Source organism: Grampus griseus (genome assembly GCF_964374135.1).
Source record: "Grampus griseus genome assembly, chromosome: 16".
NCBI lineage: Eukaryota > Metazoa > Chordata > Mammalia > Artiodactyla > Delphinidae > Grampus > Grampus griseus.
This window is the reverse complement of record NC_139010.1, coordinates 81,271,118-81,290,754: the sequence shown is the minus strand read 5'-3', so window position 1 is coordinate 81,290,754 and position 19,637 is coordinate 81,271,118. Positions and strand designations below refer to the sequence as shown.

Genomic DNA, 19,637 nt, shown 5'->3' with positions numbered 1-19,637 from the left:
AATGAGCAGGTGCAGCAAGGAAGTGGGCAGGACAGGTGCGTGCATGCGCGTGCACGTGCACGTGTGTGTGTGTGTGTGTGTGTGTGTGTGTGTGGACTGGGGAGGTGGCAGGAGGTCACGTGGGGAAGAGCTAAGAGCAAATCCTGCCGACTTAAAATCCTGGCCCATCTGGCCACTGCTAGAGGCAGACACACTGCTAGAGGCAGAGACAGACATGGCCCTGTACACCTGTCCAGACACACCTGGAGAACCAATGTCTTTACATATGTGTGCACACGTGTGCCCAAATGATTGTGCTGGGTACAATGGGGTCGCAGAAGCACAGGGTCAGATGTTTCCATGTGTGCTTGCACCAGCTTTTGATTAAGACAGAAGGTCCGTGGAATAAGCATACAATTGAGAAATGCAAAAGGAAATACCATTTTAAAAAAAAACTGCCAAGAAAGCACAGGAAAAAACTGCCTGTGGGGGGAGGAACCCAGGAAAAGGGGCAGAGAACTGCTCTTCTCAAAACTCTCAGACGCACTTAAAACAACCAACAACTACTATGTGCGTGTATAAAATAATAATATTATCTATTTATTAAATATAAAATAATAATTGAAAGAAAGCAGGCAATTAGCCTCCTGTTGTTTATTTCTAATTTTTAATATCAAAGCCTTTGACCTTAAATATCAAATCTAAGTCTTGGGAGTCACTTAGCTGAGAAGTCATAGGAAACAAACATAAAACAGTATCTTCAGTGCTGAAAAGCACACATGGTAATATAATCATCATGCTTTACACATAAATAAAAAATAATTTGAGGATGCAACTCTAGAGAGAGAAAAAGAAAGGATAACCCTTAAAATTCAGGCCATATTTTTTTTTTTTTTTTTTTTTTTTTTTGCTGTACGCGGGCCTCTCACTGCTGTGGCCTCCCCCGTTGCGGAGCACAGGCTCCGGACGCGCAGGCTCAGCGGCCATGGCTCACGGGCCCAGCCGCTCCGTGGCATGTGGGATCTTCCCGGACCGGGTCACGAACCCGTGTTCCCTGCATCGGCAGGCGGACTCCCAACCACTGCACCACCAGGGAAGCCCCCGGCCATACTTTTTTAACTGAATCAAATATGACTTGGTCCTGGGAGGCTGGGGCCCCTGGGGATCGCAGGCCCACACTTGCTGCAGGGTCCACAGAGGTAGCCCTGCCATTACTCACCACGTCCTTCCTGTACAGAACCTCCAGGATGTTGCTGAGCAGCTGGCAGCAGGCCTCCAGATCTTCCTGTCTCTCCAGATGGTACTTGAGCTGATCCGTCATCATGGGAAGCAGGATCTCTCTGCAGTCTGCAGGGGACACCGGGTTGCCAGTCAGCAGGAGACCCACCAAGATGCAACTCTGCTTGCTAGAAGCTTGTTCTCCTAGCTTGTGACACTGCATGTTACATTTACATTGCAATGTGAAACTGACATCTGGAGGGGGTCAGACTACTTGACTGGGAGGAAATCACTTGTTTTCTTATAAAATAATTCACTCACGTGTGCACGCATATGTGTGTGTGTCACCATGTAAATATACAACGATAGTTCACAAACAAACATATAAATACATATTCACATATATCCAACAGTACGTACATAGACACAAATGCCAACAAGCATGCTGGGGTTTTAACTAATTTCTGTGCTGAACTGTAAATTTACTGATTTGCAACTTTAGAAGAAATACTTGTTACAACAAAAATGATTTGAATTGCAGCTCTTCTTATTATTTCCTAGGAAGACCAGAGCATGGTTCCTTCCTGCTCCCATATACCTCCCGAAGTTTCCTGAGCTTAGCCGGTTCATAGCTTACTAAATTCCCCACTTAATGTTTACCCACTCAGGGACAACTTTCTGCTGGGCTCACATCTGCAGAGGGACAGTCTGCAGGGGGCTGAGAGCTCAGGCTCTGGAGTGAGGTTGCCTGGGTTTAAATTCCATTGGCTTCCTTGCACGGTTATCTCGGGCAGAGCTAGTTACCTCTCTGAGCCTCGGTTTCCGCATTGCTAACATGGGCACAGTGGCACTAGCTACTCACAGGTTTGAGGTACAATGTACTCCTGCAAGGTGAGGCAAGAAGGCCTGGGCCTGGCACAGGTGAGATGCTCAGGACAGGGTACTTGCTCTTATGATGTGATACAGATAGTGGTGAAGAGCCCCAGCCCCTCTTTGGTCTCCCAGACCCCTGGGCTAATGAGGGAGGGGGCGCTGGGAGCAGGTATTGACCTTGGAGGTGAAAGTTAAGGAGGTAATACGTTCACCTGCTGGGAAGAGGAATCAGAATTTCCCACAAAGTGGGGGCGCCATCCAGGAAAAGGAACCCTATTCACAAAGTCAAGTAGACAGGAGGGTGGGGAGAGGAGAAGCAGAATAAAAGACCAGACGGGCAGCTGGATTTCATCCTGAACGTGATGGATGAGACAGAAAGAGGTGGAGAACTGGAAGATGCTGACAGGGAAGGGACATGATCAGATCAAAAGGCCAGAGACAGCAGCCGTGACAGCGCCAGGTAGGGCAGTGGAGATGGGAGGCTCATTACTGGACAGGTTAGCTAATGCAATAGTCCAGGCAAGACACAGTAAAGGCCTGACCTCCTGCTTCAGTGGCAAGTTTGAAAGAAGAGGCCTTGAACAAAAGCAAACGGGAGGCAGGCTGACCACAGTGGCAGGTGATGAAGTGGAGAGGAGGGTGGGGGCTCAAGGAGAGTCAAACACAGCACCCAGCGTTTGCGTGACAAGTTCATCCAAGGCACCATGTGATGCCATCCAAGGAGAGGAAACTGGGGACAGAAGGGTGCTTAAGGGCAGAGAAAAGGACCAGGTTCTGGACACGTTGAATCTGAGTTGCTGCTGGACCTCCAAGCGGCCTCATCTAGTAGGCACATGGAGAGAGGGTTCTAGACCTTAGAGATTTCCAGCCTTACAGACTGAAGAAGCAACAGCCCTAGACCATAATAAATGCCAAGTATGTGAATAAGACCATCAAAGAGGAATGTGTAGAATGAGAAGGGAAAACTGTGAACAGCAGTCAGGATGTTGGTATTAGAACAGAAGACGGAGCGAGGAAAGATGTGGGCTGACGCAGAGATGAATGACATCACCCAAACCAAGGGAGGGCAGGTGGCCAGCGTGGCCAAATATGGTGGCAAGAACGGGTAGAAAAGCACAGCCCTGGGATGTGACAATAAAAAGCACACCGAGGAGAATTCCCTGGCGGTCCAGTGGTTAAGAGTCCACGCTGCCAATGCAGGGGCGCAGGTTCGATCTCTGGTCAGGGAACTAACTATTCCACGTGCCGTGCAGTGCAGCCCAAAGATCGAAAAAAAATAAAATTAAAGAAGAAATAAATAAAAGCAGATGGAGTCCTTCTCAAGGCAGCTTCCTGGAGTGGGATGAGAAGACGAAAATAGGAGCACAGACACGGCTCCGGAAAGCACGGCTGTGAAATAAAGGCACACTGGGGTCTAAGGATCAAAGATCACTTGGGTTTTCATTTGTTTTTTAGAATAGACAATAGAAAGAATGTTCAGAAAAATCAAAGAAAAATAATGAACCAGACACAAATAAGATTCGAGATGAAATGCAGTTACTAATTGTCTCTTCCTGTTGGGAAATCCTGTTTAACTCCAGCACCATCCATCCCCCAACGTGAACTGTCTGCTGACAACACCAGTTCTGGATGGTGAAACCAGCCCAGCCGCTGTAGGTCCCTTTAAAATGCAGTGCACGAGAGAAAAGACAGCAGAGCTCGGGAACTTTAAATATCCTGTGCTTGTTTTTAGAATTTTACACTTTAGGACTTCCAAAGTTAATGATACCTAAAAGCAAGTTGTGCATTAATGTTTCCTGAGTTTTCTGAATATAAGGAAAGAATAAGCATGCAACATCGGAATGGTTCCTGAACGTATGCAGAGACTTGCTTAGAAGACTTTCCCAAGAAGTACAAGATAAAGAAGGCATGGGGCTGGAGGCGCGAGGCAGCTCAGGGGGAGGTGCAGAAACCGCACACGCCCTTCCGCTCCTCTGCCCTCCAGGGGACCGCATGTAGGAAGCTCACGCTAAGGCTTTTTCAAGCTCCATCTTGATTTAATCCCTAGAAAAGGAACTGATAGCAACTCCATTTTTCCAGATTGAGTTTTGTCCAATGAATATATGAGTATATGCATTTACTTGTTGATGTCACCATTACAGTAACCAATACATAGGCAGGGGTAACGCAGACATGCTGAAGTGCTGCATATCTTCCGGACAGGGGCCAGCCGGGCTTGGATGACTATGTTGTCAGGGGTCGCCGAAGGTGAGGGAGTGAGAGCACAGCGCAAGGAGGCGGCGCTGTCCCATGGGGACCAGGCAGTCTCTCCACATTGGTGCTCCTGGATGTCACGGGCCATCACATGATTCCCTTATCTTCCCACCCAACCCTTCCTGTGACGCCAAGGGTGAACACAGGACCCCATGGAGAGCATCTCTCTGAATGCCACAGCCCCTTGAACTTGTGATGGAAGTGCTCCCAAGCCGAGACGGGCTGCCAGCGTGCAGGGGATGGGGGAGCCCAGGCACAAAGAGCCGCCCAGGGACAAAGCCAGTCCAAGGGACATGCCACAGGAAAATGACCACGTGCAGTGAACCCAGCCTGAAAATGCAGCTGCCCAAAATGCTGACCCACTGCATACACGAACTCCACAAGCATCCCAAATCCAATGTCTTTCCTACACAATCCTGACGTTCGCAAGTTACATCCGCCCCAGTAGCTCTGTTGACCTTCCACACCACAGCACAACATCCACAGTAGGGGCTACACTCCCAGCTCCCAGCACCCAAGGGGCAGGAGAGGTCCCCTGGCAGAGCTGGCTGCGTGCAGCCCCGCCTGTGTTCAGCCTCAAGGTCCCAGGCAGGACATCTCCAGGATGAGTCCTCTTTCCCTCCCACCTGAAACACATCACCCAGTGTGACCTCAACGGGGGGTGAGCCCTCGGCCACCCTGTCCGCGCGGTCATGCCTATCACTGCCACCACCGTTCTGGGGATAAGTCTAGTTTCCAAGACATGTCAGTGGGAGAAGTAAGAGCCACGAAGAGCTGAGCAGGTAAAAACAGACCCTGACCACATGACCAAGGAAAACATGACAACGGAGGCTTAGCAAAGCCTTGTCTGAAGCAAGCCTGGGAGGGACCCAACAGCGGCAGAAGGCCAAGTGGGCTTGCTAGGCCAGCGCGGGAGCAGGCGTGTGTCCACAAACAGCCCTAGAGGATCAGGGAACGCAGCTCTGGACTCAGAGCTTGCAGAAATGGCTCTGTAGGCCCTGGCAACCCATATGCCCTGGCCAAAGTCCATTCCATATGGCCTCATTTATCTGTCACGCTGGACAGGCAGGTGTGGACTTCACCGTTCTCAGAAGTAACCGAGTGTGTTGGTGTCATCTGTCAGAATTACTCCAGGGAGAGGGAAGTGATGGCCGCCCTGTCCATCCTCCCCGGGGAGGGATGCTGTCAGCCATCCTCGGCTGCCTGGTGCGAGCGCCCACCCCCCACCCAGCCCAGGGCTCTGCGATCACTCTGTGCATTTGCTACCCAGCCTCCTCTGAGGCTCTGGACACCAAACTTTTGGACACTTCACTACCATTTTGTCACGTTTAGAGACATTTCATTCTCCTAGCCTGAGAACATAAAAAACTCATTTGTTATAATCCTTCAGATGAACCCATAGTATTTACATGTGGGATGTTTTCAACATCCATAGGACAACTGTAGCTCTAACGCCATAACCCACCCCATCTCTGGCTGGTCACGATAAAGGCGGGTCATGGGGATAAGGCTACTTCATCGAGAGGATGAAACAAGACAACACGAGCAGGACTTTGTGAGGGTCCAACGTTCCTGTGTGGAGGACCACACCGCCGGCCCCAGGACAGGGCCCCATCCCCGACCACACGCCCATCACGGGACCAGGTCACCAGGCAGAGCAGCCTCTTGCCTGGGCTTTTCTTACAGGCACAAGGACCACCCCAGGCATCTCACGCAGGCCTCCAGAGACAGAGGGTCACAGGGCAGCAGCGCCTTCAGAAATACGTCCCAGGTCCCCACAGGAAGAATGGCAACGCCCCAGAGTCCTGCAGCGGCCGCAGGGACCAAAGCTGGAAGCAGCCCAAGCTGACACACCCACCTTCTTGGTGAGCCGTGATCAGCAGGCCCCAGCTCAGCCCCCCGACGGACCTGGGGACAGGCAGGCCTCAGGTGCCAGCTCTGGGACTGCTGGAAATTACGACTAGCTCTGTGACCTGTTTCTCCTTCCTGGGACACAGTCTCCGTGAGAGCAGAGGTCTTGTTCTCATCCATGGGAGTAGCCCTCACACATACACTAAGACCTGACAGTGGAAGTGTGTGTGTCCATGCGTGCACACGTGTGTGCAGTGACTTCAAGCACGTGTGCAACCGTGTGTGTGTGTGCATGCATGCATGCATGCATGCGCTCGTGTGGAGAAGCGCGCTCTTCCCAGCAGGACAGCTGCTGCATAGGACTTTTGTCCATAGGACTTTTTGTCCTTTTTCATGCGTAAACCTAGCACTTTGCTCCTATCCGTCGAGGAAGGACCTGCAGCCGAGGGCTGCCCCGTCGCGTCCCAGGAAGACGCCAGAGGGACAAAGCAACCATAGCAAGATCGCTCCTGCCTTTCTGGTGGCTCAGTTTCACTGGATGGTGTCCAAGCCGATCCGGACAGCAGTGTTCAGGCGCACGGGCACACGTGTGTGTGAGCGTGTGTGTGCTCGCACCCGCACGTGAGCAGTGGTCTGGGGTCACTGTGATTACAGGTGCAGGGTTATCACAGGAGAGTCTGCAGTGAGAAGCAGGTCCACCTCCTGGTGCCGTCCCAGCCACCCAGCAGCCCGCAACCAAAGCAGAACAAACCTCACTCTACAAAGGACGTCCCCACTCTGCATTTCAGCTCCTTCAAGTTTGTTTTTCAAGAAGTAGTGGGACACAAGTTCGGAATAACACTAGAGATCCCGAAATTTTATTGTAAGTCAAGACAAAAAATTAAGAGCACAGAGGAAGCTACTACCCCCCCACACTCACACACACACACACTCTCTCACACCACACACACTCACACACACACACACACACACACCCCACACTCACACACACCACACACACCATACACATTCACACAAACACCACACACTCTCACACACTCACACCACACACACACACACCACACACACCATACACACTCACACCACACACTCACACACACACACTCACGCCTGCAATGAGCTGTTTTAAAGCATCCAAGGAAGAGGAATCTCCTGTCATATTCTAAGTGTCCCAACTCAGTGTCCTGAATACCCTTCTCCATGAACAGAATGTCATTTCTCTAGCATGATTTGTGCCAATTGTCCCATTTTGTTCAAAACAGATGGCCCAGGAACCTGACAATCCCCCCACTCAAGGAAAAAAAAGAGAAAAGAAAAAAAAAGAAAGAAAAACAATCAAACAAACAAACCCTTATATTTTAAAAAGAAAACACATTTCAAATAAACTACCCATAGATAAACACATGGAAAACAGCTGCAACAAATACCTGACTGGAAGTCCAGGAACCTGGGTCTATTCGATTTTGTTTGTTGGCTTTTTAATTGGAGTAGAGCTGATTTACAATGATGTGTTAGTTTCCGGTATACAGCACAGTGATTCAGTTATACACATATCTAACCTTTTTCAGACTGCTTTCCATTATAGGTTATTACAAGATATTGCTTATCACAAGGTCCTTGTCGTTTACCTATTTTATACATAGTAGTGTAGTTCTGTTAATCCCAAGACTCACAGACATAGAAAACAAACTTATGGTTGCCAAAGGGGAGGGAGAGGGGAGGGACAAAGTGGGAGTTTGGGACTAACAGTCTTTTTGATTTTGGAACAGCCTTTTGGCCTCACTAAAGTTCAGTTTACCCGTGCACACAGGAAATCATAAAATCCACCTTGCTCACTCTTTGCCTTGAATCTCAGGCGAGTGACTTAAATTCTCTAAAATCCTTAATTGTCCTTCTTTGCAAAATAGGCCTGATATTGTTAACCCCTCGGGTTTACTGTGAGAATTAGATGATATAATGTGTGTGTCTGGCAAGTAGTAAGCACTCAGTAACTAGCAGCTGTCAGTAACAGTCACAGAAATAACACTATTATGCAGTCAGCCTTTTCAACAAAGTACACACAGAAAACTAATGCCTTAGAGTTTGCTATCCAGTAGGGTAGCCAGTGAACCCCTGAAATGTAGCTAGCAGCTGAGGAGTAGAATTTCCCATTTCAGTTAATTTTATGCACTATTTTAACTTAAATGGAAAAAAAAGACATCTGATTCAGTTATTGTTAACCACTGTTTGGAACAACGGGAACAACTCGGGTATGTAGGTCTACTTTTCACTGGTAAATTATATTAAATGTTAAGACCAAGCATCTGTGATGAAAATATAGCATCCAAATTGAGATGGGGATAAATGTGAAAACCACATGGATTTCAGAGACTTCGTATGAATCAAGAATGTAAAACATGCCAGTTGTCCTATTTAGATCAAAGTCATGTTGACATGATATTTCAGATAAAATATATTATTAAAATTAATGTCACCAACTGCTTTGTACTTTTTTTTCTTACTGTGGACTGTATAAAATTATCAATTACATACGTAGCTGGCATTCTAACTCGGTTGGACAGCGCAGTCTCGGAGTATGCTAGGAAGCAGATGTTACAGACCTCTTGTGCGATTTCTCATTTTAATAAACCAGTGTTCATCTCTGGAAGGAGAATCAAGGCCACAGCTTCCTCCTGTCAGATCCTCTTCACACGTACAGGACTGCAGGCCTCATCAGTGCCTGGTAGTCTGAGTCAAGGCACAGGCCTGACCCCACAAGGAAGCGAAAACCAGCCAGCACGGTTGGGTTGTCCTGGTTTTCGCTGCCGTGCACAGAAGGGAATGCTGACAGCCCGGAGCAGGCAGCCCATGGGCTCAGACTCCACGCAAATCAGCCGTGGGGATCAGAGGTCCTGCAACACACCAGCCAGCCTTCCGCACCCCCTTTCCCAGTGTGATCCACTATGATTACAGACAGCAATGATTGCACATCTGTTCATCCTCAGCTGTGCAGGCTGAAGCCATTATGATTAATGCTCTGGTAATGGGCACAGAGTAAAAAATATTAATCTTTATAAAAGGTATTCAACAGGTATTATCAGCTTATAAATGTCCAAGCAGAATATCCGTCTATAACTCCATTACAGCTCTACATCAAAGTAAGAATGAATCTGTCCATTTAAAACTTTCATTTTATGAACACTAAATAATGTGCTTCTTAGTTTTTAGTTTGGTTACATTAAACAAATGATCCATAAAGTGCATTTAATAACCTTGAGCCTGTTACACAGAACTGAGACCCAGATGAACGCTTTCAATGCGAGTTAAACAGTACGAGCCCCGCAAATGGGGGAGGTTTGCTATTCGTCTTATACAGTCGTCTTACTTTTCAACGATCTAAGAACTCGGCACCCACATGATTCGATTTGTTCAAATAATTCTCTCCTTCCATGCAAATCTTTAAACACCAGAAATAAAGAAAACAGAGCCAGCAATGGAAGGGATCACGGGAGCAATCTACTCGTGTCCAACTTTTACAGATGTGGGAGCCAGGAGCCAGAATAGGGACCAGGAAGCAGCTGAGCCAGAGTCAGATGCCTGATCCTGAAGCCAGAGCTCCTCTGACCCACGCATGTGCACGTGTGTGTCAACATGTATGACTCAGGTATCTTTACAGGTCTAATGCAGATTAAACTTTTCCAAGAATTACTTTCATTCACTTTAAGTAAGCTGTGATCATGAGCAGAACCAGTAGGATCAATTCACATCAAGTAACCCTAAGTATGTCAGTTCTCCTTTCTGAACTTCAGTTTCTTTGTCTGTAAAATGGAGTAAATACAACTGCCCTGCACTGTGTTTCGATTCCTACCTACAGGTAGTACCTCTGTAAGTATTCTGGTAAGAAGATTCTCAGCACCACTTGGCTCAGTGCTGAAATGATCAGAAATAAGATAATCTGCCTGTCAGCTCTGAGGTACCCAATGTCACAAAATTTTAATTGAGTGACAGAGCAATTAAAAGTATCCTGGAAATTGGAAGTGAACATGGCAAGATACAGATTGTGGAACAATAGGAAAAAGAAGCTGGTCAAAGACACATCTTCTGGATGAAGCCACCGGGCCTCGTAAAAAGTGTGTCATCTGTTGAAAGAACGGAGTGGGGCAGCAGATAGTTTGTATCCTGTAGTTTGGAGAAGTATAATCATAGAGGTGAACCAGCCACTAGTATCATAATAATAAATACTTTGTCAGAAAAAAGAAATGGAAGAAGAACCAATGGAGAAAAGTCTAAAATGAGTCCCATTTAAAAGCAGATGAAAATATTAGAAAGACTCAAACAAAATGCCAGGGAAGATAGTGTGGAAAGTACTGGTCAGACCAGGAATCTATCCTCTGGATGGAAATGCATTTAAGGAGGTGGCTTGGTACATTTGAGAGGAATTCGACGGGTCTGCCTATCCTTGGGCAGAATCTTACCACGTGGAGGATGAGAAAACAAAGAGAGGAAAACAGAGCTGGGGAGTCGTGTGCATGCTTTTACCCAAGAGCGTGAAGCTAACCAAGAACACAGGTTTTGGCCAGTGTGGCCCAGCACACACTCCTCTACTGCTTGCCCCCATACTGAGCTCTACAGTTTAAAAAACAACGTCAAAATCATATGGTCTGTCCGCTTCACCTTGAGGGAAGGACTGGGCCCTCAGGGAGGGGTTTACGCAACAGAAAAAAGTAGGGTCTAGAAGGAGAACATAGGAGACTGCAGGCTGACCTGGGGCTCCTCCAACTGTCCCAGGCAAGTTTCTGTACGCAACACGGTGCACATACAGAGCTAAGCTTGGGGCCGGGAAGGAACCATGAACTGGGGAGACTCAGAGACCTGCCGTCCCAGTGCCAATGTGAGCATGACTGGGTATGGGACAACCAAGGCAGCCTCTTCTAAGACTGCTCTCATGTCCCCAGTATCAAGCGACAGGGACAGGAGTCCACTCAGAGGTGGGTGCAGAACAGAGGGCCTATGATAAAGGCTAACCTATGATAAAGGTTAGACCAACTACAGCCTGAGGAACTTGGCACTGTCGATATGATCACACAGAAAGAGAAGAGAAGACTATGAAAACTCCATAAGCACATGAACACAACACTACATGGTTTATTTATGTTTAACCTATTTATGTGTTTATTTATTCACATACTTGTACTTTATCGTGTTCCATATGGCACTTGAAGTGAATTCAGTTTTCAGAATGCATAACTCTTATGCTGGATGTGAAACAGCTTATGAAAAGAGTAGGGGGTGGATTTGTAACAAGACAACTCCCTAATCAGCACCACGGTGGTGGTGGACAGCTCCCTGCCTGGGATTTTACTTGCAGACTAGGACTTGCTACTTAACTCCTGGGTCGTTATCTGTAAATTAAGAAAATTACTCTTTTCCAATTATGCATTTTTAAACTGATGGCTCTGAAGCCATTCTCAGAGGAATCAAACTTGCTAACCAACAGTCCTGAGCACATGGTAGGTACTCAACAAATTACAATGGAATTGGAATGGATATAATTAAGAAACTGAAATTGAGTTCACCCTCCTAGATTCATTAGGCCATTTCTAAAAAGGCTGCACTGTTTTAACAAATGATCTTTTCAAAAACACATATAATGAAAGCTACAGAGTGACATACAGAATGAGGGATGAAAAAGGTACAGTACTTTACAGATAAAGATTAAAATTTTCTCAGGGCACGAAAAAAAGAGGAGAAAATTGTATTCATACTCCATCATTACTTAAAGAATTAAGCAACTTTGGGGTTCACAGCTGGTAACGTTCATTAGAAGTCTTCAGCACAACTCTCTAATTAAAGTATTCCAAAATGCTATACGAGTGGTACATTAAGTAATTACGGCATATGAGGGTCCCAACCCCAATTTTTCTTTCTGTGAAAAGCATCCATCAAGTTAACAAAAACTACTACAGAGTACGTCTGGGTTTAAGAACCCTTTTAGTAAGAGAAATACCTCTCCATTCTCCACAGTGGAGAAGCTCAGGAGATTTTATTTTGATTTATTCATCGATCCAAAGCATTAAGAAGGTATATTTTACTATAGGTCTGTATTAAACACACAGCTTTTCTTTCTACAACTTAAAGCACAACAAATTGATTGACAGGGTAATTATTTTAGAGATATAAAATCTTGGATCGAATCACAGTGAAAACGGTCTAGAAATCTGACTTTGCTAATTCCTACTAGCTAGCCCCAATAGGCATCTGGGCTTTGCCCTCAGGTTTTAAAGAGCGGCTGTAACTAATGTTTCCACCATCAAAAAGGAGAATTTTACTCTGCTTGACAACTGGAAGAATCATTCACCTTGAAAATAAGAATGAGGAAAATTATTTGAGCTCTCCAGGCCTACATTTTTAAGGAGCTCTGTATTGTTCAAAAATGGAACACAGGGCTTCCCTGGTGGTGCAGTGGTTGAGAGTCCGCCTGCCGAGGCAGAGGACGCGGGTTCGTGCCCCGGTCCGGGAAGATCCCACATGCCGCGGAGCAGCTGGGCCCGTGAGCCATGGCCGCTTGGTCTGCACGTCCAGAGCCTGTGCTCCGCAACGGGAGAGGCCACAACAGTGAGAGGCCTGCGTACTGCAAAAAAAAAAAAAAATGGAACACAAATGGTTCTCATGAACCTAGGGGTAGGACAGGAATAAAGACACAGATGTAGAGAATGAACTTGAGGACACGGGGAGGGGGAAGGGTAAGCTGGGACAAAGTGAGAGAATGGCACTGACATATATACACTACCAAATGTAAAACAGATAGCTAGTGGGAAGCAGCTGCATAGCACAGGGAGATCAGCTCCATGCTTTGGGACCACCTAGAGGGATGGGATAAGGAGGCTGGGAGGGAACCATAAGAGGGAGGGGATATGGGGATATACATATGCAAATAGCTGATTCACTTTGTTATACAGCAGAAACTAACACAACATTGTAGAGCAGATATATTCCAATAAAGATGTTAAAGGAAAAAAGAAAAAAAATGGAACACAAATGAAGTTTTATGAGGTTGATGAACACTGTAAAAGGAGCCTACTTGTTATATTGAAGGAAAGAGCTACAGGAATGGCCCGAGAATGAAGGAATGGCACATTTTCCATTCCTACTCACTGCTAGATTCCAAACACCAGAGAAAAAATAAAAAACAAGGTGGCCCCAATGAACAGTAAGCTTAAACCAAAGTAATCCACCAAGAGTATTAAACTAAACTACTATCAAGACTACAAAGGGACTGTCTTACCACTAAATCTTCAAATCTTTATTCTCCAAATCTTACACTATTCTGCAAAAACAAACTTATGACACAAGGTAAGTAGACAGTAAGCTCTAAAGGAAATCTGTCAATTGCTTTGGTCACTTTGAATATGAGAATATGGAAAGGCTAGATCTTGAAAGGCAAGGGAATTCAGCGTTAACTGGAATGAGCTTTCCCAAGGTCTCAGGTTAAGGACTGCAGCAGAAAGCAGCCCATGTGGGTAAGAGCACAACTCCCATCTCAGCTGAAAGTCTTCTTGCAAGGATGTCCAATGCTCTTGACTAATTTAAAAGTTAATGGTATCTAAGGTTGATTTCTTTTATTCCAATTCCTATAACATTAATGTAAAATATCTGTGTGGGCATAAATCCCAAACCTTGGTGTCCTAGTGCCTATTTTAATTTAATTATATTGAAAATTTTCATTTCTATAATAGGATTTAAGCTTTAATTTTCACAGCTTTTGTTAGATACGTGGGCAACAATATAATCACATGGGAACAAAGCTACAAATGTACAAATTAGGAAGCTCTGACCTTTCTGTCTCTTCGTAACTTGCTTTGAAAATCTGCTCACTCCATGCTGCAGATTACATGCAAGAGTCATCTTTTTTGAGAAGCACATAATCTATTTAACCAGCTTTCAAGTAGTCAAGTCACATCTCCAAACAGTGCTTGGAGCCATTACCGCCCATTCATTGGCTGTCCGCACACAGCATGATAATGAGCCCAAGTCCTTCACCTCAGCTGGAGAGGAGGAGCCAGGACAGCCAAGGTGGGTCCCGGCTCCAACGTGGGGATCCACCCTCTGCACATCCTCCATTTCCTGAAACAATGCCAGTTACTCTGACTACAAACTTACATTTGAAAAGACAACCTCATGAAATGCTGTGAAGGCTGGGATTTGCCTCCAAATATCTGGGGCAGGGGGAGGGATGGACTGGGAGTTTGGGATTAGTGGATGCAAGCTATGATATAAAGCATGGATAAACGACGAGTCCCACCGTGTAGGACAGGGAACTATGCTAAAAATCCTGTGATAAACCATAATAGAAAAGAATATGAAAAAGAATGTAGGGGCTTCCCTGGTGGCGCAGTAGTTGAGAATCCGCCTGCCGATGCAGGGGACACGGGTTCGAGCCCTGGTCTGGGAAGACCCCACATGCCGCGGAGCAACTGGGCCCGTGCGCCACAACTACTAAGCCTGCGCGTCTGGAGCCTGTGCTCTGCAACAAGAGAGGCCGCGATAGTGAGAGGCCCGTGCACCGCGATGAAGACGGGCCCCCGCTTGCCACAACTAGAGAAAGCCCTCGCACAGAAATGAAGACCCAACACAGCAAAAATAAATTAATTAATAAACTCCTACCCCCAACATCTTCTTTAAAAAAAAAAAAAAAAAGTATGTGTGTGTGTGTGTGTGTGTGTGTGTGTGTGTGTGTTTAAGTGAATCACTTTGCTGTACAGCAGAAACTAACACAACCGTGTAAAGCAACTATACTTCAATAAAATAAATTTTAAAAAAATATCCGGGGCGGGGGAGGAATGGACTGGGAGTTTGGAATTAGCAGATGCAAACTATGACATACAGGATGAATAAGCAACAAGGTCCCACTGTGTAGGACAGGGAACTATATTCAATATCCTGTGATAAACCATAATGGAAAAGAATATGAAAAAGAATATATATATATACACACACACATATATGTGTATGTATAAGTGAATCACTTTGCTGTACAGCAGAAACTAATACAACCGTGTAAAGCAACTATACTTCAATAAAATAAATGTAAAGAAAAGTATCCGGAGGAGGAGCATCGAGATAAAAACAAGACCATGACTTGATAGTTCTGAAGCCCAGCGAGGCGTTCATTACACTCTTCTCCTCATTTTCCTATATGTTTAAAATTTTCCGTAATTTTAACAAAGAGCTATCTTGAGTCCAGAGGTAGAGTTGAGCTGTCCCCTCTGCCACTTCATCTTTCCACAAAACAGAGGAATAATAAAATCAGAGGCAAAAAGAAGACAATCTTAAAAAAAAAAAAAAAAAAAAAAGCCCCATAACATTGTAAAGCAACTATACCCCAATGAAAATTTAACATAGATAGATGAGGGCTTACCATGGCCCCTGGCACACAGTAAGAGCTCAGCACTATTTAACTATCATAATTATCATCTGCATCCAGACCTCAGCACAGTGGATGGGACACCAGAGACCCCAAAGCAGTTGCCTGGGAGGCCAGAGATGGTTTCCTGGGTAGATGCAATCATATAAAAAAAAAAAAAAAGAGAAGACGACAATCTTAATTTTATAAAACTGCTCACAGATGACCCTCCGTATCTTAACTCTCTCACTTATCTCTTTCTGTTACTCCTCCTCAAAGACACCTCCTTCCTGCTCCATGATCCATCCATTCAGAGCCCAGACGGAGAGAGACAGCCAGCTTCCCCGTGTGAACATAAGGCCTCTCCTCCCTCAGATCAAGGGAACTACATATGCATGTCACGCTTCCTTCTCTGCACCGCTCCCTGGGGAAAGAAGTGCTGCATTTGAACATGAGATAAATATGCACTGTGAGCCAGGCACTGTTCTAGGCACCAGCGATGGAGGAACAGCAAGATGAACAAGAAGGCCATGCTCCAAGGCCTCTCATTTTAAGGAAGGACCAGAGAAAACAAGCAAGCCAAGAAGTAAAACCAGGCAACGACTGCACGCTGTGGGGAGTGGCAGAAGGAGCCCAGGGGCAGTGTGTCTGGGGACATTTTATTTATGCAGGGTGATCAGAGCACCTCTCGGAGGAAGCTCGCTATGTAATCCCTTCCAGTATTTGGTCCAGGTCTATTTTCTTTTGCCCCCTATTTGACATGATAGCCCCGCACCCCGCCACGAGGGCAGGGTCTCACCGGCCATTCTTCTAATGAACCCTCAACAAAAATGAAAAGACACGGCTAACATTTCTTGAATGTTCACGAAACACTCAGGGTAAATCTCAGTACCACATATGTATTAATCTTCAAGATACGTAACGGAGGCAAGAAGAAAAGGGCAGCTGGAGAAATTGAAGCCTGGAGGGTAACTCACCCGAGGTCACTGAGTTAGCAGGTAACAGAGGCAGGATCTGAACCCAGGCAATGTGATCACAGAGCCCACACACACTCGCAATCCTCTCGTGAGCTGCCTGCCCTCATCCCAGCAAGGGCTTCAGACATGCGTAGTTCTTTAGTAATGAGGCAGTAAAATCATTTACAGGAGAAATGATGCAAACCAGTCATTCATTTTATTTTTTAAGCAAAGCAAAGGGAGAGAGACATGTCCTCAGAGAAGAGGCTAATGTGACTGGCAACCAACCATGCACTCTGAGTCGCTGGACACCTGCCGAGGGGCTGGACCACTGGCATGGTCAGTAATCTACTGTGGCAGACGTGCAGGAGGGCCAGGTCCACACACATCTTCTGAACAGGCTTCTTAAATTCGGGGGGGGGGTCTACATTTTGAGCTCTCTTTCCCCAGTACAGAAGCCAGAACTCGAATCCACAGCCACCCTTGCAGCTACAACTATGTTCCAGGTTCTGCCAAGGAGGCACGACTTCTTAGGACGGCAACTGGAAATGAGCAGCGGGAGGACAGCTCTGTAAAGAACTCTCATTTCCTCCAGACCAGGGTGGAGGTTGCAGAGGCAGTGGGAGTTGCAAGGTCCTGATTCAGAAGGAGCCTTACAGCTGGCACGGCTGGGAACAGACGGCAGTGACAGCAGCTGTGGTGTCCACACTAGCTGGGGCCAAACACAACCCGATTTGCCAAAAGACACATCTCCTGTTGTAGCCTAACAAACCCAGCAGGATGCACCCTCAGTCTTCTGGTCCTTAAAGAGGACAGAAGAGGAGCCAGGCTGAGCCAACCAGGGGCCTGGAAGCCTTGGCCTGCTGGGACCCAAACCTGTCAAGGGAAGGCTTTCCTGCAGAGGAGCAATGGCAGCTTCAGAATTCACTGCCAGCCTCACTGCACCCAGATCGGCTTCCCACTTCCATCAAAGTAAGACTCTCAAAACAACGCAATAACTTTGATATTGGAGGGAGATAAAAGAAACATTTCAGAGCAAAGCAACAAAGTGAGTCTCTTCCATGAGTGAAGCAACACACATGCTGATGAGCAAAGACGTGCCCTGGAGCCCAACAGAGGAACCGGAGGAGCCAGACAGGGATGCGCTCTGACCACATCCCCCAGAGAACACTGACAACGGTCTAGCACACCCAGTAGCTTGCGCAGCTAAACCTAGTTGTAGCACATTCCAGAAATCCAGACACGAAGGGAGCTAGTTTGACCGATTCCACTTGGATCAGGAAAGAGGACACGGACAACTGCATTTTTTTACAAATTAACAAGAAATGGAACGAGGCAAGAAAATCACAGCCATCATATCTCACCAGAAAATGGTTTGGCTTTAAATATTGATACCAAATGTGGCACAGAATATTTTGCACAAGTAATGACATCTTCGTAAGAACAGACCAACTGGATGATTTCCAGTGATAAACCTTTCCTGACAAGGAGGTAAGATGGCTCTGGGTAACTTTGAAGAAGCAGGGAGCCTAAAGATGAGAAAAATCTGGGCTGTCCTTGCTGTCTTCACCCAGAAACATTCTTAAAACTCAAGCCTGTAAGCGCGGCCATTTTCACATTGGACAACGCATCCTGAAATGCTTCCACGCAGCCAGTGAGCGTCCGGAAGTACATTTGCACTGAAGATTATGGCTTAGACAATGTCGACTGATTGGACAATTCTAGAACTGCTTGTAAGACATGAAGCTTCAGGCTAATTTTGGCTCACTTTGCCCGTGATAATTGTGGACTCATATATCTCCTACAATCTCCTTTACTACATTGGGTGCAACTGACTATTAAGATTAAATTCCTACCTTTGCAGTATCTAGAAAGATACTAAGTTAATAATTCCAAAATGTTACACATCCTGACAAGACCCCGTCAAACAAAGCTAAATATTTATTTGCATGCTGCATTATTTCCAAAACAAGACTTAAGGCAGTCTATGATAAAAGACTTACAGAACAGGAGTGAAAATAGAAATGGAGCACAGTAAAGAGAATCACAACTGCCAAATACAACGGCTGATATAATTTGCAAAAATAAATACTAAGTTTGCCTTCAAGCTATCTACTAGCTAAAGAAATAAAGTGTCCATAGAAGAAAACATTTCCTTGAAATACACTCCTTAAGAAGATCTATTTTAAAGATTTTTGGTTGAACCATTTAAGCCTTAGGTCCTTATGCAAAGGACGTGGAACAAAGTTTTGCAACAGAAATTTTGAAATGTACGTAATATGTCCTCAAGAAGGTCATCCCTGTACCAACACTCAATAAAAGCCAAGCACAGTCAATCCGTGATAACTGTTATTTTTTTGATAACTGTTAGCTCAGTGAAGGCACTGGTGGTGGCAGCGATGGTGATGGTGATGGTGGTGGTCGTGGTGGTGTGTGTTTTTGCGTGTCTTGGGGTTGGATGGTTGGAAGGAGAGATATTAGTAAGCTACCTAATAAGACCCAGATATAAAACTTTCAGGGGACTTCACCTACTGTGGTATAAAGTTTAGTCAATATGGAAAGAAACAACGAAGCAGCATCTCCGCCTATCGCCTCATGCCTCCCTGGAGTCTCACAAAGTCCCAAACTTTAGAAGACACCTGAAGAATAAGCAATTCAATATCCAGCCTTCCAAGAAGAGCCTGAAATACTGACAGCTGGGATTACTGGCTTAAGGCGATTCATGGGCTTTGAGTCCCAAATAACGGCGACACAGTTGACTTTCTTTTATGCAAGTGAGAAAGAGATGTCTGTTTGGAAGGGCTGCAAAAAGCTACTCCCTTCTTGGTTTGATGTGTTTTCTCCAGAAGAACACTCCCACCCAAATGAAGTCTTAACATTTCCTCTTGACATAAGCCTTAGCTATAAGTGCAGACTCCAGTGAATTGTATAAAGTTAAATTAAGAAATAAGATTAAAAACATAGGGTCCAGTAGTCTAGATGGTACAAAGGACTAATCCAGACACACACTGAGTTCTCAACCGGGACATCTCAGGACTGAGCTGCTCCAGCCCTGAAACAACACCACACGTGAGGACAAAAGAAAATGAACAGAACAGCCAAACGTCCAGACACAAATGGAATAG

At 45.9% G+C, this 19,637-nt stretch overlaps 1 protein-coding gene across 3 annotated transcripts in view; it reads right to left on the bottom strand.

Annotated features, from left to right (window-relative positions):
• DOCK1 (dedicator of cytokinesis 1) overlaps nucleotides 1-19,637 on the bottom strand; it is a 526,850-nt gene that overhangs the window by 325,176 nt on the left and 182,037 nt on the right. For all 3 annotated transcript variants that reach the window (XM_082673365.1, XM_082673366.1, XM_082673367.1), the window contains exon 26: nucleotides 1,199-1,326. In XM_082673365.1, the coding sequence (XP_082529491.1) occupies nucleotides 1,199-1,326 (128 nt within the window). The remainder of the gene's footprint in view (nucleotides 1-1,198; nucleotides 1,327-19,637) is intronic.